Source organism: Emydura macquarii, unplaced genomic scaffold, assembly GCF_026122565.2.
Source record: "Emydura macquarii macquarii isolate MOO-44397 ecotype Brisbane River unplaced genomic scaffold, CSIRO-AGI_Emac_v2 contig_1477, whole genome shotgun sequence".
Classification (NCBI taxonomy): domain Eukaryota; kingdom Metazoa; phylum Chordata; order Testudines; family Chelidae; genus Emydura; species Emydura macquarii.
Genome location: NW_027131614.1, coordinates 8,990,649 through 9,007,704, shown reverse-complemented (window position 1 = coordinate 9,007,704; position 17,056 = coordinate 8,990,649). Strand labels below are relative to the sequence as shown.

The 17,056-nt window shown below is 46.2% G+C and overlaps 1 protein-coding gene across 5 annotated transcripts in view; it reads right to left on the bottom strand.

Moving 5' to 3' along the window:
• Window positions 1–17,056, bottom strand: part of STAU2 (staufen double-stranded RNA binding protein 2) — a 234,776-nt gene that overhangs the window by 145,036 nt on the left and 72,684 nt on the right. For all 5 annotated transcript variants that reach the window (XM_067553611.1, XM_067553616.1, XM_067553612.1 and 2 more), the window contains exons 6-7: window positions 14,758–14,917; window positions 9,419–9,526 (exon numbers count right to left, since the gene is read on the bottom strand). In XM_067553611.1, the coding sequence (XP_067409712.1) occupies window positions 9,419–9,526; window positions 14,758–14,917 (268 nt within the window). The remainder of the gene's footprint in view (window positions 1–9,418; window positions 9,527–14,757; window positions 14,918–17,056) is intronic.

The window sequence follows — 17,056 nt, the reverse complement described above, 5'->3', positions numbered from 1 at the left end:
GGGGTAGCCGTGGTTAGTTATTTTACTGAAATAAAAACTGTCTTTTTAAAACAGTACATAGGTTAAGCCTGAATTCTACCCAAGAATGTCACCAACATTTACATTTAATGACACTAAATAACATAAACAGGAAAACTGGTATGTTTTTGTGAGATTAATTCCCTGTGATTTTGGAAATCTTCCCAATAAATATATTTTTAAATTACATGTTGCCCCTTCTTGGTAAGCAGGCAAGAAAAACAGGGTTACGTACCAGTAACTGTTGTTCTTCAAGATGTGTTGTTCATATCCATTCCAATATAGGTGAGTGCACGCCACTGTGCACTGGTTCCCGGAACTTTTTTCCCCTTAGCAGACACCATAGGATCCACTTAGGCACCCCCTGGAGTACCGTGCCTCATGCCGCGGTATTTGAGGCACCACCGACCCTACGGGTCCTCAGTCCCTTCCTTCTGCTGACTTCGACAGCGGGGACGGAGGGTGGGTGTGGAATGGAGATGAGCAACACATCTCGAACAACAACAGTTACTGGTAAGTAACCCGGTTTTCTACTTCGAGTGATTGCTCATATCCATTCCAATATAGGTGATTAAACAGCCATACCTTGGAGGTGGGTAGGAGTTACCGGTGAGCTGCTCTCATCAGCATGGCCCTGCCGAATCCCGTGTCCTCTCTTGCCTGCTGCACGGTGGCGTAGTGGGACATGAAGGTGTGCATCGACAACCAGGTAGCAGCTTTGCAGATGTCCTGCAGGGGCACTCTCTGCAGGAAGGCTGCCGACGACGCCTGGGCTCTGGTTGAGTGCACTGAAACAGCCCCTGGAAGCGGCACATTCACCTACTCGTAGCAGCACTTGATGCAGGCGGTGATCCACGCAGAGATGCGGTGGGTGGAGACAAGTGAGCCTTTCATCTGTCTGCCACTGCCACGAACAGCTGCGTCAACTTCCAGAATGGACCTGTCCTATCGATGTAGTAGGCCAGGGCTCGTCTCACGTCCAGCAAGTGCCATCTCTGCTCCTCCTCTGACCCGTGCGGTTTTGGAAAAAACATGGGGAGGAAGTTATCCTGATTATAGTGGAACTGGGAGACCACCTTAGGGAGAAAGGCTGGATGGGGTCTCAACCGCACCTTGTTCTTATAGAATACGGCGTAGGGGGTGTCACGCTGTTTGGATAAGGGGGGCCCCTGAGGTGTATTCAGGAGCTCTGATTACTCCTTTCTACACCAGTCTCGCGTTGGGGGTGTCACGCAGGCTGGCTTGAGTGGAGGAGGGGGGAATTTAGTATATTGTGTGACATCAGTATGTCAGAATCATGATAATTCGTATGAGACATATCATGTCAGGTACTGTTAGAAGGGATATATCATGCTGAGTAAGATAATAATACTCATGTTCGTGTATTATATGTGAAATGGAAGTTATGAATGTATTTGATATTTCTGTATGTCAATTTGGGCTGGCTGGGACACACCCCAGACAGAGAGGCAGCAGAACAATAGCCTACTTGATGGCCCATTAAGACACTTACAGATGCAAGGGGCCCAGGAAGAATCTAAAGGCATACCTGAAGAGTTACCAGGATTGGCCCATGTGACTCTGGACTCCATTTTAGTTCTTGTAACTTTCCACAGGCCGCATGGCCAGGGACAGAGGGTATATAAGATCAAACCCCAGAAACCATTTTGTCTATGTTCCTGTCCAGCTGCAGACACACACCTACCTCTGGATCAATTCATTTTGCAACTGAACCGAAGGACTTAGACCCATCCAGGTACTGGATGTGTACCAGAGGGAACTATACAAGCCTGCACCTCTACATTTCTTCCAGAAACCTGATGTATATGGACTTTTAATTATTTGCATGTATGTGATTACTCTAATCCTTTAACATTTCTCTCATGGTTTATTTCTTTCTTTTTACAATAAACCTTTAGTCTTAGTTGCTAAAGGATTGGCTGGCAGCGTGGTATTTTAGGTAAGATCCAAACTTATATTGAACTGGTAACCTTTTTAGTAAAGAGCACAGAGCACAGAGTTTAAGTAACTGGTGTCTTTACTGGACCTCTTTACTGGACCTACTGCTGATTTGGGAGCCAGGAACTGGAATGCAGTAAAAGGGGCTGTGGGCAAATGTGGCAATTGTGGACTGGCTTCTTGATAACCAGTGTGGGGAAATCAGAAGCAGTTCATGGCTGGTTGGGAAGCCGTGTCACCCACCAACGCTGGGAGAATCTGCTCTCCTTTTGCAGCCTGCCCTGATCTTGGCATTCTCAGTTGGCTACCCTGGGCACAGACGGGTCACAGGGGGCTCCGAAGTTAAAGCTCTTATCTCGGAAACCCTCTTAGCCGAGGTAATGGCCACCAGGAAGGCTACCTTCCAAGAGAGGATGAGCAATGGGCATGTAGCCATTGGCTCGAAGGGGGGCCCTGTTAGTCTGGAGAGGACCAGGTTTAGATCCCAGGGAGGCACCGGGTCATGGACCTGCGGGTAAAGCCTCTCCACCCTCTTGAGGAACCTGACAGACATGGTGTGGGAAAACAGGGACCTCCCCTCTAGCGGCTGGTGGAAGGCTGAGATAGCCGCCAGGTGGACTCTCAGGGAGGCCAGCACCAGACCCTGGAGTTTCAGGTGCAGCAGATACTCCAGGATTGCCTATATAGGCGAGCAGCTCGGTGGGATGCCCCGGGACTCCGCCCAACAGGTAAACTGTCTCCACTCGGCCCGGTACACGACCTGAGTGGAAGGTTTTCTGCTGCCCAGCAGAAATTGCTGGACCTGTGCTGAGCAGGCTCTCTCCCCCTCCGTCGGCCACAGAGCCTCCAGGCCGTCAGGTGGAGGGAGCCCAGGCCTGGGTGCAGCAGGCGACCCTGGTCCTGGGAGAGCAGGTTGTAACGACTCGGGAGCTCCACGGGCGGGGCGATTGACAGGTCCAGCACCATACTGAACCAATGCTGTCTCAGTCAGGCTGGAGTGATGAGTATTATGTCCGCTCTGTCCCTCTTGATTTTCAAGAGAACCTTGGGGAGGAGCAGAATGGAAGGATACGCGTACATGAGGGTCCCCTTCCAGTCTATGAGGAATGCATCGGAGATGGAGCCCGGCTCGCAGCCCTGGAGCAAGCAGAACTTCAGTCACTTCCTGTTCCAGGAAGACGCGAACAGGTCCAGTTGGGGAACACCCCACTTGCAGAAGATAATAGTCACCATCTCTGGGTGCAGTGACCAGTCGTGGCGGGGTAGAAACGACCTGCTGAGGCAGTCTGCCTCGTCGTTCCTGACCCCCGGGAGGTGAGAGGCAGATAAATGAAAGTCGTTCCTCACCGCAAAGTCCCACAGTCGAATGGCCTCCTGGCAAAGGGCTGAGGAGCACGTTCCCCCCTGCCTGTTCATGTAATACATGGCCGCTGTATTGTCCGTCAGGACCCTGAATATCCTGCCCCTCAGGAATCTGAGGAACACCTTGTAGGCCAACCGGACTGTCCTGAGCTCTCGTACATTGATATGGAGGCTCTTCTCGTCCTCCGACCACAGCCCCTGGATGCTCAGGTTCGTACTGATGTGGGGCCCCCACCCCACGTCCGAAGCGTCTGTAATCAGGGTGACTGATGGGGCCAGATCCCGGAAAGGAACCCCTCTTAACACCTCCCTGGGAGTCCTCCACCAGTTCAGGGAGGCCAGGACCCTTGAGGGAACCGTGATCACCCTGTTCAAGGGGTGTCTGATCGGTGCATACACTGAAGCTAACCACACCTGGAGAGGCCTGAGTTTGAGGTGAGCTAGCTTCACCACATACGTGCAGGCCGCCATGTGCCCTAACAGCCGCAGGCAGTGCCTTGCTTTCATCATGGGGCACCTGTCTAGCTGGGCAATAATCGCGGCCATAACCTCGAACCAAGGTTGTGGGAGGAAGGCTCTGGCCTGGGTAGCATCCAGGGTGGCCCCAATGAACTCTATGCGTTGCACCGGGGTAAGAGTGGACTTCTGCTCGTTTATGAGCAGCCCCAGTCTGGTGCATGTCACACAGGTGAGGGATAGACTGTTCTGAACGTGGGCCCTGGACCTGCCCCTGATCAGCCAGTTGTCCAGGTACAGGAAGATCTGCACCCCTCTGCAGCACAAGTGGGCCGCCACTACCGCTGTACACTTGGTAAATACCCTGGGGGCGGACGAGAGGCCAAAGGGCAAGGCCGAGAATTGGTAATGGCAGGCAACTACCATAAACCTGAGGAAATGTCTGTGATTGGGAAGGATGGAATTGTGAAAGTACGCATCCTTCAAATCGAGAGCGGCATACCAATCTCCTGGATCCAGAGCAGGGATAATGGAGGCTAGGGAAACCATGTGAAACCTGAGACGCTTGATAAATTTGTTCAGTCGGCGTAGATCTAATATGGGTCTCAGGCCCCCTTTTGCTTTGGGGATGAGAAAGTACCTGGAGTAAAAACCCATCCCTATTTCTTGCGGAGGAACCGCTTCCATCACCCACAGAAGAAGGAGGGAATTCACCTCCTGCAAAAGGAATTGCTCGTGAGAGCGGTCCCTGAAGAGGGACGCGGGTGGGGGGAGGAGTCCGGGGGGAGGCCGTGAACTGAAAGGCATATCCCCTGAGGACTATGCCGAGGACCCAATGGTCTGAGGTGATATTTTGCCAATCGGCGTAGAGGGGTCTTAGCCTGTCTGCAAACAGGAAGAGTGGATTCGGGAGAGAGGTATTGGTGCCACCCTCGGACGCACCATCAAAATTGTTTTTTGTGGTTAGCCCCCTTAGAGGGCCCTTGCTGGGAGGCTACAGACGAGCCGGAGCGGTCACGTCATCCGAACCCCCTGCTCCTGTCTCAGGGGCTGAGAGGGTCTAGGCAATGGCCTAGGGGGTGGCTGTGCCTGACGTTGGGGCTGCAGCCGAGACTGACGCCTCGAGGCCTGGGGAGTGTAGAGTCCCAAGGAACAGAGCGTAGCTCGCGAATCCTTCAGAGCGTGCAGCTTCTCGTCCATTTTTTCTGAGAATAGGCCTGCCCCATCAAAGGATAGGTCCTGTATAGATTGCTGCATCTCTTGGGACAGCCCTGATGACTGCAGCCATGAACACCACCGCATGGCTATTGCAGAAGCCATGGCTCTGCTAGCGGTGTCCGCAGTGTCACTGGCGGTTTGCAACGCCGCCCCTGCCACCGTGACACCTTCTTCCAGGACCATGGCAAAGTCCGTCGCCTGGTCCTGAGGCAGCCCCTCTGCGAACCACCTCATGGAGTCCCAGAGGTTAAGACTGTACCTCCCTAGGAGGGCCTGGTGGTTCGCAATCTGGAGCTGCAAAGCCCCGGACGAATAAACTTTATGGCCAAACAAGTCAAGTTTCTTGTTGTCCTTGTTCTTTGGCGTGGTGCCCGGGCCACCTTGTCTGTTCCTCTGGTTGGCCGCATCAACCACCAGAGTCCCGGGGCCAGGTGAGTAAACAAAAACTCAAACCCCTCTGCTGGGACATAGTATTTTTTCTCGGCGCCCTTGGATGTGGGGGCAACTGAAGCAGGGGTTTGCCATAGGGCCTTGGCCAGCTTAAGGACCCTATCATGCACAGGCAGGGCCACCCTTGATGGTCCCGCTGACCCAACAACCCCAAAGAGGGGATCCTCCTCCTCCGAGAGCTCCTTGAGTTCGAGGTTCAAATTAGAGGCCACCCTTTTCAGGAGCTCCAGGTGGGCCCTGAGGTCTGGGAGGGGCGCCCTGTGGTTTCTGTCAGCCACCTCATCAGGGGAAGAGGAGGAGGATTATTGAGGGGGTCCTGTGAAGGGTCTCTCCTCAGGGTCTGATTCCTCCTCCAAGGAATGGCCCTTAGCCTGTTGGCTTGGTGGGGGGGCACCGGCTGCGCCACTGAAGATGGGACTGACACAGTTCCCTGTCCCACCTGTGCCCCCCATGGACCCCAATAGGGCCACTGCTAGGGCCCTTGTGGCCACCCCGGTGCCAGCATTGGCACCGGCTGCGGAACATCGTGGCGGGTCTTGTGTTTGCGGGACCCAGAGCCGTTGGACCGGTGCCAACAATGTCTCCAGCTTTTGCTCCTCTTTGTCGGGGACCAGCCTCTCGACAACCCTGACAAGGTAAACAAGTGTCGGTGCACCTCGAGCGGTGCCAATGGGAGGACGCGCGCCCCGACGAGCTGGACGACGATGCCCTCCGCCTTGGCACCGAGGACTTCCCGTGCTGCTTGTCCTTCGGGGACCGGGAACGGTGCCATCCATGATGTTTCGGTGCCAAGCCCGACTCCGAGGACCGCAATCGGTGACGGGTCGAGGCGGCCGGGTCTTTCGGTGCCGGGCTCTGCGTCAGGCTCCGTGTTGGAGATTGAGACTGGTGCCGTGGTGGTGAAGGGCTCGGTGCCGGGGTGCGGGAGCGAGAGCTGCGCGCACTGCGCGAGGCGGACTTGGAGCAGTGCCTCCTCGAGCGCGATGCCTCCGGTGTCGGGGACCGACCTTGACGACTTCGAGTCGGTGCTGCGAGGGGAGCCACTGCGCTCTACCCTCCGTGGCCGTCTGGGGTCTCGACCATCCACCAGAAGCACCCAGCGCAGGTTTACCCTGGGACACCAGTCCTCGCACCCTCAGCCGAGGGGGGGACGGAGACGTGGGCATAGCCAGTAAGGCCCATGCCGCGTGGAAAGCCTCCGGTGTCGACAGTCCTTGCAGGGGCGCTCCCCCACCCTCAGGAGTCAGGAGAGGCTCCCTGCATGGAGATGCAGGCGCCGGAGCAGGCTCAACGGGCCGTGGCTGGTGCATCTCTTCACTCGACCCCGGCCGCGCAGGCGACGCAGGGGAGCATGGGTGCTCCGTGCCCTGGCTCAGTTTCTTTTTGGGCACCGGGGATGGGGGAGGAGATTCTCGGTGCCGAGGTGGAACGCTGAGGTTCGGAGGCCGGTCAGAGCGCCACTTCCATCAAAATAGCCTTCAGCCAAATATCACACTCTTTCTGAGTCCTCGGCTTGAAGGCTTTACAAATCTTGCACTTATCCCTCCGATGCTGCTCTCCCAGGCACTTGAGGCAGCGATTGTGAGGGTCACTCATGGGAAGAGGCTTGCCACAAGCGGCACAAGACTTGAAGCCAGGTGAGCCGGGCATGGCCCAGCCCTAAGCCCCTAAGGGCGTCTATTCTAATTCTAACTACTTTAACTACTTAACACTATACTTAACACTAAACTATTCAAACTATTCAACAACGATTAACAGTCAGTAAGGGGAATGCTACTTGCGAAAGGCAAGAGGCAAGACGTTCCAGCAACCGTCACGGGCGGAAATAAGGAACAGAGGGCCCGTAGGGTCAGCGGTGCCTCATATACTGCGGCATGAGCACGGTACTCCAGGGGGCACCTAAGCCAACCCTACGGGGTTTGCTAAGGGGAAAAAAGTTCCAGGAACCAGTGCACGGTGGCGTGCACTCACCTATATTGGAATGGATATGAGCAACACATCTCGAAGTAGAACCATCAGTTTATTATTAATGTAAATAATATTCATAGTAATAACATCCTTCAGAATATTCTCCAGCAGTTTTCTCCTGTATCACCCATTCCCAGCCTTCATCATTTTTACCTGACACCACTTATGGCTGGAACAGCCTCCCAATGAGCACATCCAAAGCAGCAACACTCTTCACCTTCAAAAATCTTCCAAACCCCCAACTATTGTGTTACTCATCACCCATCTCTCTATATTTTAGAGATTTTGATTTGTATCCGCCTATGTCACAGAATGGGTGGCCCCTGTAATTGAAGTTGGAGCCAGCACCCCTGTGCCACAGCAGGTGCTCCCATCAGGTCAATTAAGAGGGAGATGCAGCACCCAGGCACTATAAAGGATCAGGGAGCAATCCAGTGAGAAGGACTTTCAGAGCAGACTGGTTCAGTCAGGAAGGACAGGCAAGAACTGTCCGAGGTCAGGGGACTGGAGGAGTCCTGAAAGGAAGCTGAAGGTAGTTTCTGGGAGAAGGCAGAGAGAGCAGCACAAGCAGTTTTGCTCGCTGGCATCCCTGAGCCAGGGCTGGAGAGGGCTGAAGTCAGGAGGAGCAGCAGCAGGAGTTGCCTGCCGGCTCTAAGCCAGAGAGCTGGAGCTGAGGGCAAGGGAGTAGCAAAGGGGCTTACTCACTGACATCTTCAAGTCCGGAGAGCCAGGACCATGAGAGGGCCAGGGGGAATGAGGGATGCTCCCAGCAGAGAGGCTGTGGGGGCTCCCACTGAGAAGAGTGGGACTGCACTCGAGTTGGAAGGGCAGAGATGGCTGTCCTGGGACAAAGGACAGGAGAGGACTAACAGAGTCTGGACGTTGTTCAAGGCACCAGTATGTGGGGCATTGAGGATGAGATCTCTTGAGTTGTAATGACTGCTTGCAGTGGGGTAAGAATTGGACTACATGTTTGGAACTCCAGTTATGGACTATGGAGCTGTAAAAAAAAAAACCAGTCCCATGTGGGCGGGGAGGGACAGGCGAAAGGGGAGGTAGTATTGAGACAAGAAAGCCAGAACCCAAGTTACCACCACCTGAAAGGAAAAACTGAAGCAGGTGTGCCTGTCATTCCGTGATTAGAATCAGGAGGACACTCCAGCAGACTGCCCTATGAAACCCTCAATGGAGCAGCACGTGGCTGCGGAGTTCAAGCTCTTCAAGAGCAATGAACCTGTTATTTGTCTGGCACCATTATTGTAGAGCAGCTTGTACCTTATAGCACTAGATAAATAATACAACAATTCACTATGTAAGCAATTGTATTTTAGGTGACTAGTCATGTGAGTAAAGTTATACATACATATTAACAGGATCAGGGCCTAAATATGTCATTAAGAGACAGTGTCTAGCCCATAGATAAAATGGGATTCGAGGAGGAGAAAGATGTGGAGACTGAAGTACAGATAGGAAAGAAAGGAGTCAGGTCATTACCAATAGCTCTTTGAGAAGGGGACATGTGTGTCCCCATGGGAGCTTTCATGATTTCTGAATGTCTTGCAGCATCTCCCAGGATTAGGAGAGAAGGTCTAGGTTGCTTCTCTGAGTGTGCTTTTTTTATGTTGAATGTGGCTATAAATTCCAACTTACACTCCATGATGGCAAAGGATAAATGAAGAGTCACTCTACCATCCATTAAAGACCGGAAGACAATAAATCAACCAGTGTTTACATTTTATGTCCACAGTTATTTGACAAGGCAGCCAGTTTAATAATAAAAACACGACACGTTGGATTCAGATTCATTTTCAATTTCTTTTCCTATTTACAATTTGCATGCATTTATTTGTAAGAGTAGTGTGTTTATAATTAATGCTCTCATCCAGTTCTTTGGTTTTTAGTTGTTGTTTGTTACATTTTTATAAAAACTTAAAAGACAGCAGACAACTCCACATATAATTGGTCTACTCACATACATAACACATACCTCAAAACTAACAGGCATGTTGCGCTTCAAAGCAATTTCAAACACTATGCTGATCTCAGATTTGTTTGCATCTTTTTCTTCTTCCATTTCCTTTCCTGCTTCTCCGTTCTGCATCATATAAAATAACGTAAGCACATTACAATGCTTGCTTTTTAAGTAAGAGAAATACAGTTTCCCCTTCACTGCTCAACGTCTAGAATATATTTTCACCACAATAATACTGTTATGAACAGCACTATTTCATAATTTGTTTAACCTCAAAGAAATACAGTTGTTTGATAAAGTGTCACATTTATGTATACTTTAGGCTCCCATAAACCTTCCAGAGTGAAACTTCCTCTTATGTCCATCTATTAATTGCAGTCACCTATCTGAACAGTCATTACATTTTTTGATCCCTGCAAGTGTTCCTGTGTCCCTACAAATCACACTGCATTATGACTTCAGTAATACATTACCCACCATCCAGTTTCCTGTAAAAGCCACACAAAATGTAGCCATGCTTTATATTAAGGGAACATTTATACATGGTTTATAAAGGATTAATAAATAAAGAAGCAATTTTTTTACAGATTTTTAGGCTGATTATGAACATGGTTTATAACCATCTATAACACACACTACTGATGTCTGTAACAAGATTATTACAGTTCCAGGACGAGCTGTGCCTTTGATCTCTCTCTTTTCCCATGGGCATCCCTTCCAAATGCCAGGCCCACAACTGTATTTCACTCAAGGTGGAATTCCGTGATTTACCCCCATTCTCTGACTGGTCCACTAGGTTACAGTACCCATCTACCAACTATGCCCTCAGCAGGTCCAGCTGAGATTTAGCCCCTGCTTACATTTCTCTCCAGGAGCCTGTTACCAGTATGAAAATGTAATGACAGAGAACAGTTTCTTTCAAACAAAGTATTATTTAGTTATCCTTAAGACCATACCAACAACAAAAAATAAAACAAAAGGCCTATAAACATGTTATGCTACCTAAACCTTAGTCTTTCCTTTCAAGTTCAGAAGGCCCCATTTGTCCCATGCATTCCCTCATATTGGGTTGGGTGAGGCGGACTGCATCTCTGCAGCTTCTGCCTTTCAGCTCTCTTCCCCAGTCAATGTTCTCCTGTCTCCTCAGAGGCTCAGCTTTTCAGTGCTTTCAAGCTCTTTGTTTAAGACTTTCCACCTGAAAAGCCCCTGAAGGTTTCAGACAAGGATCTTTCCCCATTTTGTGGGTTCTGTTTCCACATTAGTGGAGGTAAACTTCCAAGGACTTAACTCCTACATTGTCAGTTTGGGTACCAGCAATTAGGGCTGTACACAGCCACTGAGTATGGCTTCTCCACAGAGCTTCCTGAAGCCAGGAGATGTACCCGGAGGTGAATCTGATCTCCCCCAGAGAGCAGTCCTACAGGGACAATGAAGTCTTGTCCCTCCCCAGCCCGCCAGGACTAGCAGTTGGAGCCCGGTGCATGGTAGGAGCCCCTAACTGGGATGCCCCAGTCCTGCCTTCCGCCTTCCCTCCAATAGCTAGATTTCATGGGGAATGTCTGATTTCACAATGCATGATGTGTTTTTCATGGCTGTGAATTTGGTAGGGCCCTATTCATAATCTTCTCTTTGTTAAGCCAAATTTATCTGGATCCTCCCAGTTGCACAGGGGAGATCAGACCCACCTTCACCTCCAGGAACCATCTCTGGCTGCAGGAAGCTCTGCAGCTGTGAGGGTGGCAATTCCACAACCCTCTGTAGACCAGGGGTCCTGTCTGCTTGATCAGCAAAAAGGCCCTGACCCAGTTTAAAACCAGGCTATTTATCCAAAAGCCCTTTCTTTTTCTATTAGTTCAAACTGGATTCTCCAGGGACCAGCATATGTGTATCTCTTCAGGGGGGTGGCTTCAAAGGGTTGAGAAGATAGGAAGTTCATTACCACCCCTTCTCCCTATTAGAGAAGATACATTCAATGCCACAGTAACTCATACCCAATTTTTAATACAATGTACCCCAAAGGTATTAACCTTCATTCAATAAGGTTTAAACTGAGTCAATAAAGTTTACCTTAATTCCATAATGTTTGCTCAGGCTATTTACAGGATATTGTCGGTTTCTCACAGTATTTAGTTAGTGATGCCCACTACCACTGTACTTATAGATAGATCATACTGTGAGAATGATGCAAGAAGCCTCCAGGTATACAATTACACCAAACCTAAGAAGTATCACTGTTAGTTGTGAAGGGAGATGTTTGACCACTCACTTGACTGCAGAAACTCAGCTCTCAGATGGAAAAGAAACATAATGCGAAAGGATGGTCATTTTTGCTCATAATAAAACAAGTTAAAATTAGCAAAAATTCATTTTAAAACTTGAGGTCCTTCTTTATGCTTGAGGCCTTCTTTATGCTAGTTATTCATTTTCGTTCTCGAGCACAGCTCCTTCAGCACAACTGAACAGGACTCCCAATAGTTAAGTTCTATCTATCTGAGTAAGTATATGATGCCCATTTCCATAGTATCTGAGCGCCTTAATGTATTTATCCTCCCAACACCCCTGTGAGGTAGAGAAATACCATTTATCCTCCTTTCACAGATGGGGAACTGATGTACAGAGAGGCTAAGTGATTTACCAGAAGTCACACAGGAAGTCTGTGGCAGAGAATGGATCTGACTCCAGCTCTCTCAAGTGCTAGGCTGGTGCCCTAACCACTGAACAATCCTGTCTCCTTTTGAATTTAGGTATTTTACAAATGAGCCACTCAGTTTTCATTTTATATTAGAGTTCCCTAAATTCATGTGGGGAAAAAGTTATTTTTCCAATTCTCTTGACCAGTGACCATATTTGGGGTATATATTTAGTCAGGCTAAGGCCTGGCCTCCCTGTTCATTGTACCTACAAAACTAAAATGCAGGTCCAAATCTAGATACCTGTACCTCCAACTACCTGATTCGTGCTCACAGGTCTATTGTGGGTTCAAAATGCATCCCAAAAGGGGAAGCTGCCCTTCTGAAATTGCATTCCTTCCTGTTTAACTGAGGAGTTGGATAAGTTTAAATGTCTGCTTTGTGGAAGATGGTGAAGATGATGATGAAGTTTCTCCAAATAAGTTAGATCTGGATAGGCACAGAATGATGTGGAGAACCTAACAGAAATCACAGTTAAGAATTTCAGATTTGTACAACCACAGCTTCTTCTTTGGAAACCTGGACATCCTGAGGGTCCTGGTAAAATAATGCTATTATATTCTCATGACTGGGATATACAGGTTAATTTGAGATCCTATTGCTTTTGTTGGGTAAATAAATAACTTTTCAAGTTTCACATACATAGACCATGAAGAAATGAGCGCCTAAACAGATCTACCCATATAATTTGTAAGTGTAATTTATTTCCCACAACTAACTATTCTATACACTAGAATGATAGCAGTTTACTTTGTGGGATATCAGAAACTAAATTATGTTAAACATGATCACTGGTAAGTGAAGCATAAGTACCATTTTCCTGTCCTCATTAATGGACATCTTGAATTCAAGGAACCTTCCTGAAAAAAATATAATACTAAAAAAACAAATAAACAAACAAACAAAAAAAACAACAATGGAGAACTAAAAAGTATATTTCACTAGTCAGACTTCACAGCTCGGGTTTTTTAAGACATAAATTGAAGGAGAGAAGGAAAAGGAAAGGCGATATTTGCCTACAATGTTATATATTCTTTTAAATTATCTTTCTTTTTTAAAGACTCCTAACCATCCTCTTGAACAACTTGAGGTAAATAATATTCTCCCTGATCCAGAAAAGGAATGATGGCAAAATTAAAGGGGGTTAGTAAAATTTTCTTTCGCCTGCACTGAAGACTATTCAGGTACGGTGTGGGAATAGCAAAAAGAAGAAAAGTTGCACAATTGTTCTTTTTGATAAACAGAATTATTTCACTCTTAAATGATAGCTTAAAACCAACAAAAAACTCTGGGTATTTTTAGTTATGTTTATTAGATTATTGCTCTGCACAGGATTTCAATAGTCACTGTCAAAAAAGGAGTGCACTGAGGGCATTTTGTGTCTTCCAAGTATGTGTGTTCTGGCTCGATTCACTCGGCAATTTTGTTGTTATAAATATTTTCATTTACAAAGTTATTTGTGACACAGTACTAATTTATTTATTTATTTTGCTTAAATATTCGTTAAAATGTGTTGGAATATTTTCAGTTCTAAAGCAATGCAAACATTGATCCTTACAAATGAAACATTGAAGAAAGCTAATGATCCACCAAGAGACTAACAGGCTGAAAGCCTATAACCACCTGACAGCTGTTTGCCAGCCTATTTAAAGTAAGTTGGTGATCTCAGTCAGATTCCTGATACACAAGCATTCACTTAAAAAATACACATCATTTGGCAACCTTGCTTTTATTCTGAAAAATATCAGACTATTTAATTAACTCCCTAGGATAGGGACAAATCTTTTTCATAGTCTGTAGAACACCTTCATCGCACTATATACATTTATTAATAATAATTCATTCTCAGTGAGGCCATGGATTAAATAGGTATTTGATGCACTTTTGAGGAATGACCACAAATTGCTTTCTATTTTGCTTCTTAGCAACTCTTGACAATCTTTCCATTTAACGTTAGAAGAATTATCTATTGTCATAATTTAAGTTTGTTCCTTACTACCTCCTTCAGCAGTAGGCATGTGGAACTAGATAAACTGATATTCTGATTTTTGATAATAATCTCTAAACACTAATCACCTGTTTTTTATATTGATCAGCTGCTTCCACATTTACTATGGTTATTAGGAAAAATAACCCACTAGTGAATTCAACACTATAAAAATTGAAAACTGAAAAATAAGCTGTGATAGTTAGCGTAACAGAACTATATTATCAGAGACCTGTCCATTTCCCAGAAGTTTGTGGATTCTAGGAAACCAAGCCCTCTCTTGAAACCACCCACTAGCTATGCCTCTCTCCAATCACCAATGATTTCACCTATTCTCCTTCCCCCCTCAGCTTCTAGATTTCAAAACTTTATTAGTGTTTCATCATATGTTTAACAAGAACCTTCTTATTCTAGTCACTTGCTTTTTAACTTATTTTAAAATAACAGTTTTCATTCACAGACTAAAATCACATCCTGTTTCTAGTATTTAAAAAAATGTAAAATATGTTCTGTACATGTAAACACTTCTGAGAGATGGCTGTTTGAGAGAGACAATTCTGAAAAAATCCACTGAGCTGTTTTTTTCTACAACCTTGTTATATGATATGAGCGTCCAAACGTGGGATTTGAATATCCACAATTGAAAATTAGGCTCAGTAAGTTTTTTAATCACAAACCTGAGGTAATTTTTCTGGGATAGGTTCATTCTGGAGAGCTTGAAGGGCCTTCATTGCAGCATTGTGTCTAGCAGCTTGACGAGTCTTTCCTTCACCAAAAAACTCACTGTTGCCAACAGTCAATTGGACATAGAAAATCTTAGGCACTGGGCAGTGATACCTATGAGGAAACAATGGACAAGTTAATTCCTTGTTATGGGTTTAAAATACATAATACAATTTATGAAAATTGAATGTGAATTTTATTTAAGATACAGTGGTAACTACTGCATTACTGCATCTGAAGAAGAGAGCTGAAGTCTCTTAAAAGCTTATGTCTGCAAATATTACATTTGTTAGTCTTTAAAGTGCCACAGACCTCTTGTTGGTTTTTTTTAGTAGTAACTAAGATAGAAGACATGCCTTTTTGGTCACAGTAAAGGATATGAGAGCTAAATATATTATGCATTTCTCAGCCAGCCCACCAACAATCCTGTTTGCAGCTCAAGCATGTATTATCTATAACTTTGACAATACTTATGTGGACCTGTGACACGTTAAGGCAGGTCACATGCCCCATACTACCCTGTTTCTGGCTTCAGCCTTTAGGAATGCTGGGAGCAGTAGTTGCTGGGGGTGATGAGAGTTGGAGGCTCCAGGGCAAGATGTGGTGGGCTACATATAAGTAGCTCCTTTCTCTCACAGGGGTAAAGAGATATGGAAGGAGCAGGATCACTGGGTCTATCCAGTAAGAGTCCTGGAAGGTGTCTGGGTAGGTGCAGCTCTTGGAGAACCTACATCAAGAACTGGATGGCTGGAAAAGAAAACTTGGGAAGAGAGCTTTGGCATTGAGTCTGCTTGTTAGGGAGATCATAGAGTAAGTGAAGAAACCTAAGAAGTGAAGGGTAAGGAGGCATGAAGAGGTTGGGATTTGGACAGGTTACCTGCATCCTTCTTTTTGGAGCTCTAGGTCAGAGCTTCTTGCAGAGGTTGGGAAGAAGCTTTCCTCCATGACCATAGTATCTAAGTTCTTCCCAAGGATTAAATCTAAAAATAATAACCACCATTTCTTTCTTCCTTTTCAACCTGAATTACGTTACTTGGTTCACAGGGTTTATGTGGATATATACTGATGTGTTTGAGATGATACTGAGGGAAAGCTAAGGTGAAGAAATGAAATGTTCTAGTATATAATAGATATATTATATCATAACCCAAACTTTCCCACTGTTGAATCTTTATTCACTATTTTCCCACACCTCTCCATTCAATAACAATGAAGCCTGTCTCTTGCCGGGACAGAAGGAGAGGGAGATTATTGTTGGTGTTCTCGGTGTTGGGAGATGCTTAGATAGTACAGAGATAGGTGCCAATATAAGAACATAGATAACTATATAAATGGATGGATAAATCTTGCTGGCTGTACAGGAACAAAGGCAGAGCTAGTGAAAAGTACTGTTCATTCCAGTGATTAGATGAAGTTAATTAAACAGCCTTTAGTCATAATCCCTTTAAGGAAAAATGAATTAAAAACAACTAATGATATAGGATCTTTTTATATACAATTGTGAATTGCCGCACACTAGAGGCTCGGGGTACCTCCTCAGACAGTGGATCTTCTTGTAAAACTATGGAAATTCCTTTCATAGAAAAATTAACATAGATCAGAATTGATTTATTTGTTAGTATATGACACCTTTAAATAGTTGACTGAGAAGATGAAAAGGGTCCATAAAATCCAGTAGTTTGGCCACAATCCAGGCATATCACAACCTAGCATGATTCAAGACCAGGATGAATTGCTTTTTTTTTGCCTTCTCTTATTTCTCTTAAAAAACACAGTAACCTAATATCCATGTGAGAATTATAGCCTACTCTTGTTAAGATATGTTCTTCCTTCATTTTTATCTGTCTATACTGACTCATCAAGATAATGCTTCTATGCGTCAAGGTTTTTGGATTTCTCTATAATTATGAAACAAAAGGTTGGCTGAATTCTCTCTTTGAGGTACTGGGCTGCAAGTATACATGGGTCTGAAATAACACCCAAATCTCAATCTTCCTGAACTTTGTGGCTAGTCCTAATATATCAATACTGGGCAGAATCAAAACACTAGATTCAAACACTCCCAACATTTTGCAACTCAAGCCCATGTCTAATTGTAGTACACTTTGTTTATTATTATCCTTTTCAGAAGGTGCTTGTTTTCTCCGATGCACAATTTACACTTTCACATAGGTATTGGGACCTATTAGGGTTTAGTAATGCTACTGTTCTACTAATATTTTGGCTTATTTCTCTCAGAGATTGTAACTCCCT